General features: G+C 43.3%; 2 protein-coding genes and 1 pseudogene across 3 annotated transcripts; 1 reads left to right on the top strand and 2 right to left on the bottom strand.

Annotated features, from left to right (window-relative positions):
• Positions 1-1341: 1341 nt before the first annotated feature.
• cotl1 (coactosin-like F-actin binding protein 1) lies at positions 1342-5704 on the bottom strand. Its single transcript, XM_039001137.1, has 4 exons — positions 5269-5704; positions 4635-4717; positions 2136-2293; positions 1342-1469 (listed from the first exon to the last, which is right to left on the bottom strand). Exons 1-4 carry the CDS (start codon positions 5343-5345, stop codon positions 1359-1361), a joined length of 429 nt encoding a protein of 142 aa, XP_038857065.1. The 5' UTR covers positions 5346-5704; the 3' UTR covers positions 1342-1358.
• A 4630-nt stretch (positions 5705-10334) lies between these two features.
• LOC120053200 lies at positions 10335-13090 on the top strand (annotated as a pseudogene).
• Positions 13091-13992: 902 nt separating this feature from the next.
• On the bottom strand, positions 13993-19357 carry zgc:56622 (uncharacterized protein LOC326033 homolog). Of its 2 annotated transcripts, XM_039001135.1 has the most exons (10): positions 19147-19356; positions 18771-18944; positions 17792-17908; positions 15997-16074; positions 15732-15848; positions 15169-15281; positions 14930-15017; positions 14751-14834; positions 14390-14472; positions 13993-14290 (listed from the first exon to the last, which is right to left on the bottom strand). In XM_039001135.1, the coding sequence occupies exons 1-10, from the start codon at positions 19228-19230 to the stop codon at positions 14257-14259; spliced, it is 972 nt and encodes a 323-aa protein (XP_038857063.1). In that variant the 5' UTR covers positions 19231-19356; the 3' UTR covers positions 13993-14256. The 2 variants fall into 2 exon arrangements, with proteins under 2 accessions (XP_038857063.1, XP_038857064.1); XM_039001136.1 differs by lacking the exons at positions 15732-15848; positions 15997-16074 and having other exon boundaries at positions 19147-19357.
• Between the last annotated feature and the right edge of the window lie 1060 nt (positions 19358-20417).

Raw genomic sequence — 20417 nt, 5'->3', positions numbered from 1 at the left:
GAATGTGATATTTAAGGCTCTCTCACCAATTGATCATACAATGTACACACATTATTTACAGTGTGTGATATGGGGGTTGGAGATATGTATATTTCGACATTATAAAGAACAACTTTTATAAACAATGGCAACACGGCCATGTTGCACTGAGCCTTGCTGTTGGAAAACCATATCAGTGTCTGACTTTCAGCTGTAGCAGATGCACCTCCCCCGACTTCACTCCTCAAATTTGTCTAGTCGGTTGCTTTCACTTTACCACTCAAACGAGCCCAGTTACTATGTGTACTCTGGACTACGTTGGCACAATGTCAAGAGCTTCCATTACATCACTGCCCCTCTGAGTCTCACCACCACCTCAAAACGAATTTACCTTATTCTCACATCACCCAAAGAGCCCTCCTGTCCATGTAAATGAGAGCTTTAGACACAAACAAAGAGACCAGCGAGCTTGAAAAAACATTTTTTTATTCTGAAATGATTGATCATGTGCCCAAGTTCAGTTTTTAAAAGTCTCCTCAAATCTCCTAGATAACTTTGCTCTCAAGAATAAATCAAAGGTTATAGAAAATAAAAGTAATCTTAAAAAAAAAAAATCCTTTTTGGGGTTTAATCCAAATAAAAAGAGAGGCTACACTAGAGAAATGACTGCTCCTGGGTTGGGCTGACTGAAAGTGCTACAGCCCTGTCCCATTGGTTTGTGGGCCATAGGCAAATCATAGTCTCACCCCCATGAGTGGAGGATAGCCAATCACAGTGTAGTGTCCACAAACACACACACCTCCCATGATGCCCCTCTCTCCATGGGAGATTAAGGCAGTTAACACAGTGGGGTATACCTTGGGGGTGGATTGGGAGATGAGAAAAGCTGGGCAGGAAAGACCTCTATTGCCAAGGATGCATGTTTGGACTACAACCACAGAAGAATACAGTAAAAGCACGATGATGACAAGTCAAATCAGATAGAGGCCCTTGCCCTTGTTCTGACAAACAGTACAGTAATGTGTCTTTTCCAGTTGTAACACAAACACAGCCCCCCAGATTGAGAGAGTTCTTAACGTTGCGCCGCAGCTGAGATAATAGTGAGATGATGCACAGTACAGTAGATAATCATCCATGACCTGACAGGTGAGAGGGCTGAGGATAGGACTATAGCCATATATATGTCTGAGTGTGTCTCAACATGCTTTTTTGTGAGAGTGTGTGTGTTGCTGTGTGTTAATGTGTGTATCTGTGTGTGAGTGTTTGTACATGTGTGTGTGTGTATATATCCCCCTCTCTCTCTCATCCAGGCATGAAGACCCCTCCCTCCCCCAAAAGGTAGCAGCCCCCCCCCCTGCCCCACCCTGGTGGACTCTCCTCTACTCTCCCTGGGCGTCATAGTTGGCCCCACCCGCCTTCTTCAGCTCGGTGCGAATGTAGTCCTCCTCCAGCTCACGAGGATCACTGATCATGAACTCCTTGGCAAAGTTCTGAGGGAGACAAACAGAGGAGGAATTTAAGTGAAAAAGTGTTGAAAAGAGATAGACAGGCCTCCTGGGTGGCACAGTGGTCTAGGGCACTGCATCGTAGCGCTAGCTGTGCCCCCAGAGATTCTGGGTTCGCGCCCAGGCTCTGTCGCAGCTGGCCGCGACCGGGAGGTCCGTGGGGCGACACACAATTGGCCTAGCGTCGTCCGGGTTAGGGAGGGTTTTGCCGGCAGGGATATCCTTGTCTCATCGAGCACCAGCGACTCCTGTGGCGGACCGGGCGCAGTGCGCGCTAACCAAGGTAGCCAGGTGCACAGTGTTTCCTCCGACACATTGGTGCGGCTGGCTTCCGGGTTGGAGTGCTGTGTTAAGAAGCAGTGCGGCTTGGTTGGGTTGTGTTTCGGAGGACGCATGGCTTTCGACCTTCGTCTCTCCCGAGCCCGTACGGGAGTTGTAGCGATGAGACAAGATAGTAATTACTAACAATTGGATACCACGAAATTGGGGAGAAAAAGGGGGTAAAAAAAAAAGAAAAAGAAAAGAGATAGACAAACGAAGGTACATCTTTATACTTTATTTGCCATTTAATGTACTGTATTTTAACAGAACATTAATATTTGATATTTGTAAAGGAATCATGTGAGTATGTGTGAGAACAGAGTCCCTAACCTGGACAATATCTTTCACCAATGTCTTGTCAGTGCTGATCTTGGCACGCTGCAGGCCGCTCACGTTTTCCCCTATCCAGGTGATGAGGGTGAACTTGGCACGCTTGCTCATGGCGTCACCCGTCGTGATCCGCACAAAGCCAAAGAGACGCACATCATCTGAGAGAGAGAGAGAGAGTCAGAGAGTCAGAAATTAGACTGACAATCAGACAAGCAGAAACATGCAGAGAGGCTGATGACACCATTTCCATTCCCAGCTGCCTCATGACAGGTAATTACAGTATAGTTGTTAGAGAAATGGATTTGTCTCCATGTCCATGTTGGCAAGGCCTGATTCCTGTGTACTGTGAGTTGATTGAGCTTTGTGAGAGTGTTTCTATGCTGCTGTAAGAAGTATGAATACAGACGGGGAGTTTTGGCTTGTTATGGTGACACTACCTTGGCCATGCACCAAATCCAAAAGTGCGATAAATCTGTGAGTACGAGAGACAGGGGAAGGTATTCAGGTCAACGGACTAAATAAAAAGGGTCTGGAGTTGTGAGCAATACCGAGGAGACTGGGGAGGCAGTGATTCTGGGTTCACTCTTTCACGCTCTGTCTCTCTCAGACAAACACACTAAAACACACATTCACATCACATCTTAGCCCTACATCACCAGCTGCATTGTCTTGGAATAGAGCTGTTTTTTTCTGTATAGTCCAACATACCAAATATGTGCCAAATCACTTCTCTAAATAGATTATAGTAAAGGTAATAACACATTTATGACATGATTCTGCTCTGGTCTGGGCCCTGGCCCTTCCTTACCATTAATAATGCCCCATTGGTTCCCTCTGTACTGATCGGTACCGTCTCGGTGTGATATCTGTGTTTACCTGTACCTTGCTGATAGAGATTTTCCTGGCAGAGCTTCACAAGCAGCATACATCTAAAGGCTTTTGTTGTGCATGAACAATAATCAGTGTTCAAACTGTTATCAGCATGGTTACAAAGGCCATTGTTAGTTTCAACACCTACCCTGCATGTCCCCTACATGTCACATGACTTAGCCATGATCTCCACCAGACCACACACAGATTTATGCTGTTTCTCTGTATAACAAACTACAATCGGATGTTTCTAGCACTTAAATTCTTAAAAAATGTCAAATTTTTTGTGCTTATTGCTATATTTGTCACATTGTGGCAGACAAGTAATGAATAAGCATATACCACTGTTGAAAGAAAACACGAATTCTGCTAACTCCTGAGTATCAAGCCTGACCTCCCCTGTTGTAAACTTTCTGGTTTGTCATACTAATATCTCTTCCCTCTCTAAGCCATCCATTCTAGTTGTGCTGACAATGCTATTAACACAAGTGGCCAGAAAACTGCTGCACTACTGAAACTATGATGATGTAGCAAAAAGACAAATAGAACGCTTTAGTTTAGCCCTTTAATTGATAAGAAAGACAGATGTTTATTTTAGCACACTATGTCTATCTAAACAACAGATGCAATTACTGAGCTTTTCCATATAAGTATCCACTACTTTTGACTGCAACAGTCTGTGGCCCTCAAATACAGGATGAGACTTTCACAGTTTCTGTTAAAGCAGACTCATCAGAATGTATGAAACTTCTTATACAGTAGGATTAGAGCAACAATATTCACTGGGCAAAGACAAGGTTCAAAGTGAGGAGAGACGATGGTAGTATGGGACAGCCAGAGGTACTATTTGGGTAGTTAGTATAGCAATACATCAGTTCTCCTATTTAAAAAGGGTAATACATCAGTAATAGGCCTAGATCGTAATAAATCCGAATTATATCATTGGAATGCATGCCCTGAAACGTAAATAAACCGGAGCAGCCTACAGCCAAGGGCCATACAAGCGCACCAGCGCTGGAGTATTTACCCGCCACGCCCAACACTCCATATCTAATTAGGGTGGCGAGAGAGTGTCAGGAAAGGGTGCTGATAGGGTGGTGACAGCATGATTTGCTCACTAGGGGTGGGCACATTTATACTATGTCCTACATAGTGGGATAAAGACCCTGCGCTGCGCACAAGAAACAGTGGACGCACTTTCAATGTTACTAATATTATAAGGCTTTATATTTCACACTTTTTAACAACCCAGAAAGGCCTACTTCCGTATGAAGTCACGGGACAGATAGGCTATTAAATGGTCACTGGGTCGCAGTACTTCTGGATTAAGTAGCCTACTGACGGCCAATAGACAGCGTTTTATAATATTATTGCTCTGGTAGACTACAGGGCGTCACAAATCGGAAGTTCCTTCAAACGCTGACATTATTTACTTCTTTACAAGCAACACAATTTCAGATAATATAAGTTTCCAACAACTCAATGAGCCCTACTGACTGACATGGCAACAAGTCGTAAAAATGTGTGTGGTCTATTGATTATTACAGCGCTGTTGCCATTACGCAGGACCATTGCGGCCAATTTGAAATAACCGCATAAACGCAAAAATTAATGAAATCCCGGCCTTACCTGTGCACTGACTCTTGAATTCTTCATAATCAGTCCCCTGGCCCGCCGGCACAATCATATGACCCTCATATTTAAACGCGGCCCTAAAAGAACATAAAAGGCACAGTAAATTAATTAATTAAAATGCACTAACCTTACAGTCATCTCAAATGGAGTATTCAGACCCTGTCTGTCAATAAAATCGGTAATAATCCATGACCGTCTACTCCACTAATGCGTGTCCACGTCCATCATCCGACATCTATCGGATGGGATTACAATGTATCTATCTAGTCGAGACCAGGCTGCGTAGGCTATTCGTTCAAAAACCGGTGTGTCAAATGAGGGGCAGACTTGTCAGGTTTTGTGTCAACATATACGTGTCGTTACCACTGTATCTCTTGGATAGGCAAAATAAATTAGTCATGCTCCGGTACCCTGATTTATTAGACCAAGAGAGGTAATTTATGGGGAGGAGAGAAACAATTTGAATCAAATGAAACACTGGATGAATGAATGAGAAGTGCGCAGTTTGATTATTCATCCATTGTTATTGATTTTATAAATCCAGACCACGTCCATCATATTTTTAGGATGCTCTGTAAAATATCAGATTCCCACAACTGCCTATGCCCAACAAATTCACCCCACTCACCAGTTTATCTCTGTGTTATCGTCTCTGACGAGGTTATAAGCTTCCCTGCAAGCCTCTTTATCGATTCGTGTTGCCATTTTGGATGGACGCAAATGGACAGTAGAAATGAGAACGCAGAACTGATATGCTACCGGTAGTCGAAGTGAAAAAAGCGAGGCGAAAAGAAAAATCAAAAAGGAGTAGAACGAGAGTTATGCAATAGAGACACCTCTAGTCTGAAATCACCAGCCCCTATTGAGCAGTTGAGTCTGTGCTATTACACGAGGAGCGCGCTGAGCAGGGTGTATCTTTTCTCAATTATCTGAGAAAGAGACTCTTTCCACGACTTGATTCATTTCCTATAGCCAGTTTATGGGCGTTGGTGATGTTTGTCAATCAGGTTGCCGTACTAGTGCGGCGAAGTCCCCAGGCGCAGTATTCACCTCCCAATGGTTAACTGAGGTATTCGGTTAAATTAAATCCACCCTTTTTCTATTGTTGCCGTTTTACTGCGCTATCGTGCCATCTTGTGGTCTGTCAATGTGATCGATGCTGGAGAACAATAGCCCGCAGCAAACAGTTTCCCAACCAATAACCACAGTGTGATTATAGCCCGAGAGACAATTAAACATTCATAGAAAATAATAAACCATGGAAAGTATAACTAGAAAACACAGAGATTGAGGTCATTTATTTCAAGCTATATGAGGGGACCAAGTGAGAGAGAAGGATAAATAAATAGAGAGATTGTGTGTGTGTGTGTGTGTGTGTGTGTGTGTGTGTGTGTGTGTGTGTGTGTGTGTGTGTGTTAGTCATTTTCCAATGGCTGTACCTGCATGACCACATACCCCATGAATTGATGAGCCCAAAATATCTAGAATAAAATCAACATGCAAACTAAAAGTTTCTACACTGAGGGATATGATTGCGTGGAGATACTTTTAGCACTGCAATGCTCAAACTAACCTTTTAGATCTGTGTCTAATAGCTTTACCTTTTCAGCAGTGCATGGTAGGTCTATTTCTGCATGCATCCTAAGTGGGCTCATGCACTCGCCATATGATTGGTTGGATTCACATACAGTCCACGGCTACTTCCTGGATGAGATCATGACTGCAGCTGAACAAGAAAATAATACATTTTCAAACTGCTTTTGATCAAGCATGATGTAACAATTGATTATGCTTTTTGCCCTGTTTATCAAAAGTGTTGGAAAAACGTGTCAATAATCAACTGACTCTCTTCCTTTATGTGTATAGTATTCTCTCTGGTATGCAATCTGGTTTCCGTTCAGGTTATGGATGTGCCACTGCAACCTTAAACGTCTTAAATTATGTCACCATTGCCCTTGATTCTAAGCAATGTTGTGCTGCTATTTTTATTGACTTGGCCAAAGATTTTGATACGGTAGACGATTCCATTCTTGTGGGCCGGCTAAGGAGTATTGGTGTCTGAGGGGTCTTTGGCTTGGTTTGCTAACTACTTCTCTCAAAGAGTGCAGTGTATAAAGTCAGAACATCTGCTGTCTCAGCCACTGCCTGACACCAAGGGAGCACTCCAAGGCTTGATCCTTGATCCCCATCAACAACATAGCTCAGACAGTAGGAAGCTCTCTCATCCATTTATATGCAGATGATACAGTCTTATACTCAACTGGCCCCTCCCTGGATTTTGTGTTAAACGCTCTACAACAAAGTTTTTTTAGCCTCCATCAAGCTTTCTCTGCCCTTAACCTTGTTCACAACACCTACAAAACAAAGGTCATGTGGTTTGGTAAGAAGAATGCCCCTCTCCCCATCGGTGTAATTACTACCTCTGAGGGTTTAGAGCTTGAGGTAGCCACCTCATACAAGTATTTGGGTGTATGGCTAGGTACACTGCCCTTCTCTCAGCACATATCAAAGCTGCAGGCTAAGGATAAATCTAGACTTGGTTTCCTCTATCGTAATCGCTCCTCTTTCTCCCCAGCTGCCAAACTAACCCTGATTCCGATGACCATTCTTCCCATGCTAGATTACAGAGATTTATAGATTTATAATTTATAGATCGGCAGGTAAGGGTGCTCTCGAGCGGCTAGATGTTCTTTACCATTCGGCCATCAGATTTGCCACTAATGCTCCTTATAGGACACATCACTGCACTCTATACTCCTCTGTAAACTGGACATCTCTGTATACCCATCTCAAGATCCACTGGTTGATGCTTATTTATAAAACCCTCTTAGGCCTCACTCCCTCTCTATTTAAAATAACTATTGCAGCCCTCATCCTCCACATACAACACCCATTCTGCCAGTCACATTCTGTTAAAGGTCCCCAAAGCACACACATTCCTGGGTCGTTCCTCTTTTCAGTTTGCTGCAGCTAGTGACTGGAACGAGCTGCAAAAAACACTCAAACTGGACAGTTTTATCATTCAAAGACTCAATCATGGACACTCTTACTGACAGTTGTGGCTGCTTCACGTGATATATTGTTGTCTCTACCTTCTTGCCTTTGTGCCGTTGTCGGTGCCCAATAATGTTTGTACCATGTTTTGTGCTGCTACCATGTTGTGCTGCTGCCATGTTGTGTTGCTTCCATGTTGTTGTCATGTGGTGTTGCTGCCATGCTATGTTGTTGTCTTAGGTCTCTCTTTACGTAGTGTTGTGGTCTCTCTTGTTGTCATGTGTGTTTTGTCCTATATTTGTATTTTTAATACCAGCCCCCGTCCCCGCAGGAGGCCTTTTGCCTTTTGGTAGGCCGTCATTGTAAATAAGAATTTGTTCTGAACTGACTTGCCTAGTTAAAAAAAGGTTAAATAAATTTAAAAAATATTACAAAAAATGCTGTGGTAAATTCAAAATCTGTGGTTTTATTCTCACACGATCAATATCGCTGTCGAACATAATAGCGTCTCGTGTAGATCGTTGCTAGTCTACCGACTGTAGCCTACTGCTTGATAGATCTCAAAGTTGCTATTGAATAGCTGCTACAATGTAGCTGTAACAGGAAGCCAATATAATCTTCCAGTGTCCTCCCCTGAGAGGTCAAAGTGAGGTGATACATTGTGGCATGATGTCATTGTCAAATTTTCAGTTCAGTGGTGGAAAAAGTACCCAAACATCATACTTGAGTAAAAGTAAAGATACCTTAATTGAAAATGATTTAAGTAAAAGTGAAAGTTAGCCAGCAAAATACTACTTAATTAAGTCTACAAGTATTTGGTTTGAAACATACATAAGTATCAAAAGCAAAAGTAATTGCAAAAATATACTTAAGTATCAAAAGTAAAACTATAAATAATTTCAAATTGCTTATATTAGGCAAACCAGCCACACAATTTTCTTTTTAAATTTACGGATCGCCAAGAGCACACTCCAACACTCAGACATAATTAACAAACGATACATTTGTGTTTAGTGAGTCGGACAGAAACGAGGCAGTAGGGATGATCAGGATTGTTCACTTGATAAGTGTGTGAATTGGATGATTTTCCTGTCCTGCTAAGCATTCAAAATTTAACGAGTGTCAGGGAAAATGTATGGAATAAAAAGTACATTATTTTCTTTAGGAATGTAGTGAAGTAAAAGTAAAAGTTGTTAAACATATAAATAGTAAAGTACGGGGCCAGGTTGCATAAAACATCTTAAGTTAATTTCCCCCTTATCTTTTCCCTTAGTTTCCTTAACTTTAAGTCAGTTGCACAAAACATTTTAAGGTGAATTTCCCCCTTAAATTAAGTGAAAAAGTTAAGGGTGCCAATGAGGTCCCTTAACTGCTTCATTCAGTATGGATATCAATGTAAACAGCATTTGTGGAGATGAATGTTGCTTTCAACTGCTCTGGTTAGCTACAAAAGGAAAACATCAACCAGCTAGCTACTTAGCTAAACAATGGAAGGTGCACAATCTATGGCTACAAAGCCATTTGGCTAGTTAGCTATAGCTACTCTGTAAACTAGCTTGACGTAACTAGACAGTAAAATAAACAAGTTGAGAAAAAAGTGTGGATTATAGAAATGTGGATTATTATCTTCTGAAGCAATTTGTTTATCTGTCTTGATTGTATGAGTTCTATTTTGCTATCTCCCAAAATAAAAGCAATCTCTTTGATGAGAAGTTTAGTCAGTGAATCAGGCCGTCTCCATGGTAACCATATACTCTTTCTGCCGTACATGCCTTCAAACTACCATAAAACCCCTTAAGTATGCCCTTACCTAAGGAAACATTTGATAGGCTCTATGTAACGGCCTTAAACACAATTCCCCTAGGTAAGGGACATTAATTCCTTAAGGTAAACACTTAAGATGTTTTATGCAACTGGGCCCAGATACCCCCAAAAACGACTTAAGTGGTGCTTTAAAGTTTTTTTACTTAAGTACTTTCACCACTGAAATTATGTAGCTCACTAGCCCAAGATGTACTCTTAAGGAGCCTATGGTTACTCCTTAAGGTCCATGGACCTTCTGTTATTTTCAGAGGTAGACTTGCTCTGGCAGCCAAAACAGCCAAATACTCCATCTCAACATGAATTGATTCTCAATTGTGATACGGTTCTAGAAACATAAAGCCCTTTACTTTCGTATCCCATCAAAATAATTAAAAAAATTCAAAAATATACACTTATTGTACACTGTTTTAACCGGTTTTGCAGCCGACAGTATTTTTCAGTGTCAACATGTTTCTGGCGGCCTTCTTCAGGTGTTCGGAGCATGCTGGATAGCTAATTAGCACAGGTGGTACCTCTGTCTTCTGTAAATGTGCTGTAACATGGATATATGGCCTGGTGGGAACACTAACCCTAACCGTATAAAGGTGTGCATTCATTTAACCTTTAGTTTTTTTGTTTTTTTTCTCGCTGATATGAAAGGTAAGGTCCTTATGCTTCCAAAACCGTACCGGAAGTGATGCGTGTTAATGTTCAGACTAAGCGTCGGGGCTCGTAATAATACTTACCCATGCAGAAGACGCCTTTGTCCAGTGACTTATGTGTAATGTAATGGAACTGAGAACCATGATCAAGGGCTAGTAGCCCACTTATGATTTCTCTGAATTCTATCATACAAATTTCACTGTCCTTTAGATTGTGTTGGATTGAGAGCACACAATGGATGATGGAAGACAAAGCCGTGTTTCACGGCCTCAACGGATAAGTGAGTCATCTAAGGTTAGTAGCATGATGTGACCTATCTAGCTACAGTATTAGTTTTGTCTTACCTGACTAACTTACTTCAAGTATCACTTTTAATGCAATATTATCTGTTGCTCTGTGTCTCAGGTCTACTGTTGGGCGGAGCAAGCTGACTTCCTCCTGCAGGGTCTGAATGAGCAGCGTCAGCGCAGCCAGCTGTGATTCATGGTGCTGGTGGCTGATGAGCAGCGTATCCCAGCCCACTGCGCCCTACTGGCCGTCTCAAGCCCTTCCTTCCAGGCTATATTCACCCTGGGAATGAGGGAGGAGCGACAGGCAGAGGTGGAGTTGGTGGGGGCCTCCTTTAGGCTGTGGTGGACTTCCTCTACAGTGGGGAGCTGCTGCTGGATGGAGGAAACATTGAACTGGAGATGGACCACCTGCTGCAGGTGTGGAGGGCAGTGGACTTCTGCTGCCAGTACCTGGAGAAAGAGGTGAGTGAGGAGAACTACCTGTAACTGCAGGAGCTGGCTCTGCTCTACAGCCTGGAGAGACTAGATGCCTGCATCGACCACTTCATCCTGGAACGCTTCGCCACCCTCCCCTTCACCCCAGGCTTCCTGAGTAATGTCTGGCTGCCCAAGCTCCTACCTGGCCAGCAGGCAGGTCCAGCAAGAGAGTGAGCAGGCTCTGCTCCAGGCTTCTCTCCAGTGGCTGAGCCACACGCCAGACCGCCCTGCACACGCCTGCCAGCTCCTCTCCCACATCCGCGTCCTCCCTGCTGTATGGGCTCTGCTGCCCCTGGAGGCCAGCTGTGAGGTGCTGGTGGAGGAGGCTCTGAACTACCACACAAGGGCCCGTGCCTAACCCGTTTTGCAGACAGGCGGCGGGGAGGGGAGGAGCAGTTCCTACTTGTGGGTGGGGAGGTGTCAGACCATGGGGGAGGAGCTGACTGCAGATGTTCGCTGGCTAGATTTAGACTCTGGTGGGTGGATGGTGGAGACCCAGATCCCAGCCCAGAGGAGCCACCACCGTGTCACTGTACTGGGGGAGTTCATCATGCAACTCATCACAAGTTAATGGAGGTGATGCTGCCAGGAACCTGCTGTACTGCTCCAAACCCAGAGACAACCAGTTGATCAATGTAAAGCTCTGCTCTTACACTGCAACCCAACCTAACATTTTCAATTATGTTTAATCTCTTCTCTAGAGTGCCCCAATGAACCAGTGACGTGTGGATTTCTACCTGGGAGCCATTAGGGAATGTCTGATTGCTGTTGGAGGGCGTAATAATAACGGGCTCTGTTGTCAGTGGAGATTTATAGCCCTACAGACAACTGCTGTACATATGTAGCAGGACTGCCCAAGGGAGAATTCAACTCACCCTGACTCACAGTCACACTACTCCTGTCACGATCGTTATGAGACGAATGAGTGGACCAAGGCGCAGCGTGGAAAAAAGACATCTTCTTTTAATGAAGAAAAAACAAACACTTACTAAACGAACAAAAAACAAACGTGAAGCTAAAACGAACTAAGTGCACACATGCAACATAGAACATAGACAATTACCCACAAACACCTAAAGCCTATGGCTGCCTTAAATATGGCTCCCAATCAGAGACAACAATAAACAGCTGTCTCTGATTGAGAACCAAACCAGGCAACCATAGACTTTCCTAAACACCTACACTGAACACAACCCCATACATTCTACAAAACCCCATAAACAATACACACACCCTAAACTAGACAAAACACACAAACATCCCCCATGTCACACCCTGACCTAACTAAACTAATAAAGAAAATCAATATAACAAAGGCCAGGGTGTGACAACTCCTCAATGGTCGCCCAAAGCGTCACCTGTACTCCTGTCTCTGACTTGCCCCTGTTAAGCAGCAAGACAACAGAGTAAGGAGAACAACACTCTGCCTAAGGGGTAGCTCTCTGTTGTCACGGTTCCCAATACACATACTATAACTATTGTGCCTCTTTGTCTGGCAGGCTGGCACAGCTCACATCAAAGCCCTTTCTCTCACTTGTCCCTCTCTACTCCATCTCTCTGCAGATTCACCTATGGCAATGCAGGCACATCTCATAAAGGATTGGTCTACATCTCAGGCGGCCATGTCTACCAGATCGAGCCGTACCGGCGAGTCGTGTTGAGCTATGACCCCAGAGGAGGAGACGTCTGGGTGGAGCGCCAGGCCATGTCATCTGCACGAGGGTGGCACTGCATGACATCACTTCACCACCTCATCTATATAATTGGGGGCAGCAATGACCACGAGGAGAGCATTGAGTACTTTGACATCCTGGTGGTGGAGGCCTTTGACCCCTAGAGTGAACAATGGATCTGTATAGCCCCCCTCCTCCAGCCTAACAGTGAGTCGGTCTGGGGGGGTAAGATCTTTAACAAAATATATATTTGACCCTTATTTTACCAGGTAAGTTGACTGAGAACACATTCTCATTTACAGCAACGTCCTGGGGAATAGTTACAGGGGAGAGGAGGGGGGATGAACGAGACAATCTACATGCTGGGGGGCTACAGCTGGGAGAGCATGGTTTTCTCACAGGTCACACAGGGGTTTGACCCTGAAAATGCCAGTGGGTGCGGGACCCAGACCTTCCCAAAAACATTACAGGCAGAGGAAAAGAGCTGTGTAGCTGCCAATGGAACACAGTGGATGACAGAACTACCTATATCATATCACATCATCTCTAAAAGCACAAAAGCTCACAAAATGACTAGTTCTGTTTCAGCTCATTTGTAAAGACTTCCAACATGCTTAACATTGGGGACTATGTGAAAAAGTTTTACTTTGATGTGCTTCGTATTACAATTGAAGCATAATCTATACTGAACAAAAATGTAAATGCTCATGTAACAATTTCAAGGATTTTACTGAGTTAGAGTTCATAGAAAGAAATCAGTCAATTGAAATAAATTCATTAGGTCCTAATCTATGGATTTCAAATGATTGGCAGGGGCACAGCCATGGGTGGGCCTGGGAGGGCATAAGCCCACCCACTGGGGAGCCATGCCCAGCTAATCAGAATTAGTTTTTCCCCACAAAAGGGCTTTATGACAGGCAAAAATACTCCTCAGCACCCCCCTTCCCCCTCCTCAGACGACCCCGCAGGTGAAGAAGCTGGATGTGGAGGTCCTGGGCTGGTGTAGTTACACGTGGTCTGCAGTTGTGAGGCCAGTTGGATGTACTGCCAAATTCTATAAAAACGACGTTGGTAAAGAGGAAGGATAAGTGCACCTGTGTAATGATCATGCTGTTTAATCAGCTTCAGACCAACACTTTTTTTTGTTATTTTACCTTTATTTAACTAGCCAAGTCAGTTAAGAACAAATTCTTATTTTCAATGACGGCCTAGTGGGTTAACTGCCTTGTTCAGGGGCAGAACAACAGATTTTTACCTTGTCAGCTCGGGGATTCGATTTTGCAACCATTCGGTTACAAGTCCATTGATCTAACCACTAGGCTACCTGCCGCCACTTTACATGTGTTTATATTTTTGTTCAGTATATGTGTTTTAAACTAAACGTTTTGTTTGAGTTATGATGATAAGAAAAAATATTGCATCCCTTCAGAATCAGGCAGACAGGGCACAGTGTTGGCACAGAGGGCATACTGTATATCTATTCAAATCATGTCAACAAAAAAACAATACCATCCATCCATATCTTCAGCGCCACATTTCTATTTATCATCACAATTTCACATTATAGGTGAACAATAAACAATGGTTGAAGACCATTTGCAGGCCGATGTTGATGAGGAGGTGGATAGTAATATGGCCTTGTTCTCAGGTTGAGAAACAGTTATCTTATTCTCCCAAGTGACTTCTCTGTCTCTTGTCTCTGATCCCCAGGGACTCTCATTCAAAGGGGTAGTATGGATGAGACTTCAAGCTGAAGAACAGAAACATGTCAGGGTAGGAGCAGTTGTTCTCTGCATGGAATTATTGATCTATTAAGTATTTGTATAAGGAAGCGTTGAGTCTGTCTTACGAGTCGATGATGCAGCTCTTCCAACCTCTGTTCAGTCCTCTCAGTGCCGACATGTCCTCCTCAGTCAGAGAGAAGTCAAAGATCTGCAGACAACAAACTATCTTTTTGAGTGTTTATTGTACCATTGACACATTTGATTTATGTTAGTGAGTAATGTATGTGAATGTCCAGTTAATAACTAAATGTGTAAACCAAGACATTGATCTGACATTGATCAAACTAGCATTAAGACTGAATACTATATCAGTCAAAGTCATATTGCTCAAACTGAACTTGTTATGAACTCATGAAATGATTGAGCAAGAGCTACATGTAGTACAAATGAGTAAATATAATCTATATTGGGTCAGAGAGAGTTCACCTTAGTGTTTTCCAGAATGTGGTTGGGTTTCACACTTTTGGGGATCACTGCAATACCCTGCTGCACATGGTACCTCAGCAGCACCTGAAACAACACACCCACATAGTCCTTAGATGCAGAGCCCAGATGCGCACACACACACACTAGATGTGTGTTTCTACTGAACTATCTAGTCTAACCTGAGCAGGGCTCCGTCGGTGCTTCTTAGCCACATCTCCTACCACAGGGTCCTCCAGCAGCTTCTCAGGATCAGTGTCTCCACGGTGACTGTAGGAAGTATTGACACAGTCAACTTTTGGAACATAGGGAGGGATGTTTACTCGGCCAACTGTGGGGTCAATAGTGCAGGACAGAGCAATATAGTGCAGGATCATAGTCCAGTCGCTAATGTATACATGTTATTGTCAGGAGGACTCACAATTCTTTGGGTCTTCCAGGGGAACCTAAGGGGCTGTAGGCAGTGAGGGTGATGTTGCGAGACTTGCAGAACTCCACCAGGTCAGACTGGACCAGGTAGGGATGCAGCTCCACCTGCAGGAGCGGAGGGAGAGAGATAATGAGATTACAGAGCTGTCAGAACGCTCTTTCGGCTGTTATCCATTCTTGTCTCCTACCCTCTGACCCAGTAGCGACACCCACACACTCTTTCAGCATGGTAAACACACCCGTTTACACATGTAGTGTCCATGCAGAAACACAGTTAACTGTGTATTACACTGGTTGAGCTGGTTAAAGGAGTGAGATATGTTTGTGACACAGGAGGTTGGTGGCACATTAATGGGGAGGACGGGCTCATAGTACTGGATGGAACGAAATGAATGGAATGGAATCGAATTCATCAAACACATTCCATGAACTCCATTCCAGCCATTATTATGAGCTGTCCTCCCCTCAGTAGCCTCCTGTGGTTTGTGAGATACTCAGTGTTTCATAATAGTGTATTTGAAATAGCTAAAGTTGCAGTGTAAAGCCTTGAAGCACCTGGTTGACTACAGGGGGAACCTTGGCCACAGAGAGCAGTCTCTCCAGCTGGAGGACGTTGAAGTTGGACACGCCAATACTTTTCACTTTCCCTGAGGCCTGCAAGGCCTCCATCCCCTACATCACACAGCAGACATTACAGCACAGGCACAGTAATACACCACACTTCAAGATACCAAAAATAGACCACAAAGAAATACAAATCATTTTGTTGTTAGGAGACAGTATAATGATGTTGATGAAGAGGAGATGATAGTGTTTTAACCTTCCACACGTCCAGGTAGTCAATGTCAGTGGTGAGCATTTCTCCCTCTCTCATAGGGAAGAGCTCATCATCCACTTTCTGGAAGGAATGAAAAAGATACAGTGCATTCGGAAAGTATTCAGACCCCTTGACTTTTTTCACATTTTGTTACGTTACAGCCTTATTCTAAAATGGATTAAATTGTTTTCCCCCCTCATCAATCTACACACAATACCCCATAATGACAAAGCAAAAACATGTTTTTAGAAATTTTAGCAAATGTATAAAAAATAAAAAACGGAAATTTCACATTTACATAAGTAATCAGACCCTTTACTCAGTACTTTGTTGAAGCACCTATGGCAGCGATTACAGCCTTGAGTCTTCTTGGGTATGACAAGGTTGGTACGCCTGTATTTAGGGAGTTTCTCCCATTATTCTCTGCAGATCCTCTCAAGCTCTGTCAGGTTGGATGGGGAGCTATTTTCAGGTCTCTCCAGGGATGTTCGATTGGGTTCAAGTTCTGGCTCTGGCTGGGTTACTCAAGGACATTCAGAGACTTGTCCTGAAGCCACTCCTGCGTTTACTTGGCTGTGTGCTTAGGGTCGTTGTCCTGTTGGAATGTGAACCTACGCCCCAGTCTGAGGTCCTGAGCGCTCTGGAGCAGGTTTTCATCAAGGATCTCTCTGTATTTTGCTCCGTTCATCTTTCCCTCGATCCTGACAAGTATCCCAGTCCCTGCTGCTGAAAAACATGATGCTGCCACAACCATGCTTCACTGTAGGGATGGTGCCATGTTTCCTCCAGATGTGACGCTTGGCATTCAGGCCAAAGAGTTCAATCTTGGTTTCATCAGACCAGAGAATATTTTTTCTCGTTGTCTGAGAGTCCTTTAGGTGCCTTTTGGCAAACTCCAAGCGGGCTGTCATGTGCCTTTTACTGAGGAGTTGCTTCCATCAGGCCACACTACCATAAAGGCCTGATTGGTGGAGTGCTGCAGAGATGGTTGTCCTTATGGAAGGTTCTCCCATCTCCATAGAGGAACTCTGGAGCTCTTTCAGAGTGAACATCGGGTTCTTGGTCACCTCGCTGTCACTCTGATTGCTCAGTTTGGCCGGGCGGCCAGCTCTAGGAAGAGTCTTGGTGGTTCCATACTTCATCCATTTAAGAATGATGGAGGCCACTGTGTTCTTGGGGACCTTCAATGCTGCAGAAATGTTTTTGTACCCTTCCCCAGATCTGTGCCTCAACACAATCCTTTCTCAGAGCTCTATGAACAATCCCTTCGACCTCATGGCTTGGTTTTTGTTCTGACATGCACTGTCAACTGTGGGATCTTATATAGACAGGTGTGTGCCTTTCCAAATCATGTACAACCAATTGAATTTACCACAGGTGGACGCCAATGAAGTTGTAGAAACATCTCAAGAATAATCATTGGAAACTGGATGCACCTGAGCTCAATTTCGAGTCTCATATCAAAGGGTCTGAATACTTATGTAAATAAGGTATTTCTGTTTTTTATTTTAAATTAATTTGCAAAAATAAAAAAATAACCTGTTTTCGCTTTGTCAGTATGGGGTATTGTGTTTAGATTGATGAGGAAAAAAATAATTGTATCAATTTTAGAATAAGGCTGTAACATAACAAAATGTGGATAAAGGGAAGGGATCTGAATCCTTTCCAAATGCCCTGTATGTGAAAGTAAACCAAGAGTTGTTGTTGAAATGTCAAGAACTGTATCAGAAGAGTCCATTAGTCCCTGTATCATCCATGTGACTATTTGTGCCAGTGTCAGTGTGAACTGTAATCCCACCTTCAGTCCTATAGGGAAGTGCATCAGGTACAGGTCCAGATAGTCCAGCTGCAGGTCACTCAGGGACTTGTTTAGACACAATGGGATGTCATGGGTCGCATGGTGTGTACTCCACAACTACACACAAAGAAGTGGACACAGGTCTATTCAGCAACACAACACAATGATGTAGCAAATCAACCATGAATACAGACAACAAGAGCCCGTAGATAGAAACCAGTTCTGCTTCCAATCAGTACATATGTCAACTGAGGTCCAGCTTGTTTTTGGGAGGTTTTCTGAAAAATCACTTAGTCAATATGACTTAACTTTTTTAGTGTTACGTAATAGACATTGACCAATAAAACCAGTGGATATATCAACAAATACTCTACAGTAGAGGTCTTCACGGGTCCACCCAAACCCAAATACCAGAGACCAGCCCCGGGACTCGAGCGGGTCTGGGTCCAAAATGTATACTTTTCCCTCGGGTCTGGGTCAGGTCCTGTTTGATTGTCATCGGTTCTCAGGTCTATGTAACTACAGCTGATAGACCCGAATGGACCTGAATGGGGACAGCATATAGCATATTAATTTTACCCTAATAAGGTGAATATATTGACTTATAGAAGGCCTAGCCAACATATAAATACCTATTCATTAACCAGAAGAGCAACTTGGCTGATAAACATAATTTTCTTGTCACTAGGTTGGTTGTTGTCGGGTCCATATGGGTTCGGGTCTGAGTCCCCCATTTATTTCATGATCGGGTCCGTTCGGGTCCTGGTCTGATTGTCCTCGGGTTCGTTCGGCTCCGGGTCCACTTTTTGGACCCGAGAACATCTCTACTCTACAGGCAATATTCATATCAGATTATATGTATTTGAACTTTGTATTGGACCAAAAGATCAAAGGGCAAGCTCATGTCCACCTGGAACAGTGACAGCCAGCCCACATAAACACTCAGACTCCACCTCTTGGTTGCAGCCGCAGCACCCACCTTACTGACGACGTACATGTCTTGGCGTCGGATGATGCCTTGCTGCATCTTGGAGCGGAGGGCCTTGCTGATCTCGACCTCATTGCGGTAGCTGTAGGCTGTGTCTATGTGACGGTAACCAGCAGCTATGGCAGCTTCCACCGCACTTTGACACACTGCTGCTGAACTGCTTGACTGAACAACACAAAGACACCGTAATGACCATTTAACCCACTGTGTAATAACAACAATCACCACTGTAATAACACACCTTTCATACTTAGAGAATAATACATGGACATTATATATACTGAGATTTTGAGATAACCTTCAATGTGTGGTTGAGGTAGGGAGTGGGAGAGAGAGAAAGAGAGAGAAAGAAAGAGAGAGAGAGTACCTTCCATGTTCCCAAGCCCAGCAGGGGCATGCGTGTGCCATCATTCAGCTCTACTGTCCGAACAACGCTGGTGCTCGCCTCCATGTGGTGGGTTAAAACAGCATAGAAAGACAGGAAGAGCCTTGTGACAGGGACTTGTGACTTATCCTTCCTCTTTACCAACTACTTTGTTACCCGCATACCCTTCTCTTTCTATCTCTCTCGCTCTCTCTCTTGCGTCCTTCCTTATCTTTCTAGTTAATCATTGAACTATGTAAGAAGTACTTCACCACAATTGTGTATTTATGTGTACACTCGGTAACTGAGGGCTGTTGTAAAGACTCAGGGGAGGAAGGAGAATGTTGTAAAGGTCACTTTCTTCAGACAGGAAATAATGTAGGCCTGCACACAATATGTGGTAGGAAAGGTGTGGCCTATGCACTGTGAGATATATGTGATATTGTACCAAAGTGTACATTTTAAAAGTGTTTGGTGATGCAATGCAAATACATTCAGACATGCAAGTCCTGGATGCAGGCCAAATAATGTGTCCTTGTTGAATCTGCTCAGTAACGTCCCAGACTGCAATACACACATCCAACAGTAGGATGTGCTATAGTGTCAGTAATGAATGATTTCATGCTACAGTCAGTCATCAAAACAGTTTTTTTTTTTTTTTTACAAATGAGCTGAAGAAGCATACCATTGAACCCCAGCTGTGTGGAGTTAGACTGATAAATGTATCTGTGTGTAGTATGAGTAAAAGTATTCAATTGTAATATTCATTATTTGTGAGGACGTTTGTTTTCTTTCTTTAAAACCAAGAGAGCCTTCATAGGGATTTGAAACTGAAGGTCACTCAAGGTGTGTCTAGGCCCTAGGGAATAACATTTTAGTATGAGAAAGTTCTGGCTGAAAATCAATAAAAGTGTACTGAATATACTGACATAAAGCATTTACAAAACATTATACTTGAATTAGAAAGGACAACAGCTCAAGACTGAATAATATTGTTCAATACTGTGTTTAAAAATAAATATATATTTTAATTATCTTGAGACTGTTTAGCAGAAGATTTACACCTGATGGAAAAGCATTCCAGGTGAAGCTGGTTGAGAGAATGCCAAGAGTGTGCAAAGCTGTCATCAAGGCAAAGGGTGACTAATTTGAAGAATCTCAAATATAAAATATATTTTGATTTGTTTAACACCTTTTTGGTTACTACATGATTCCATATGTGTTATTTAATAGTTTTGATGTCTTCACTATTATTCTACAATGTAAAAAATAGT

Source organism: Salvelinus namaycush, chromosome 9 (assembly GCF_016432855.1).
Source record: "Salvelinus namaycush isolate Seneca chromosome 9, SaNama_1.0, whole genome shotgun sequence".
Taxonomy (NCBI): Eukaryota; Metazoa; Chordata; class Actinopteri; order Salmoniformes; family Salmonidae; genus Salvelinus; species Salvelinus namaycush.
The sequence above is the reverse complement of the archived record's forward strand: the minus strand, read 5'-3'. Positions and strand labels throughout refer to the sequence as shown.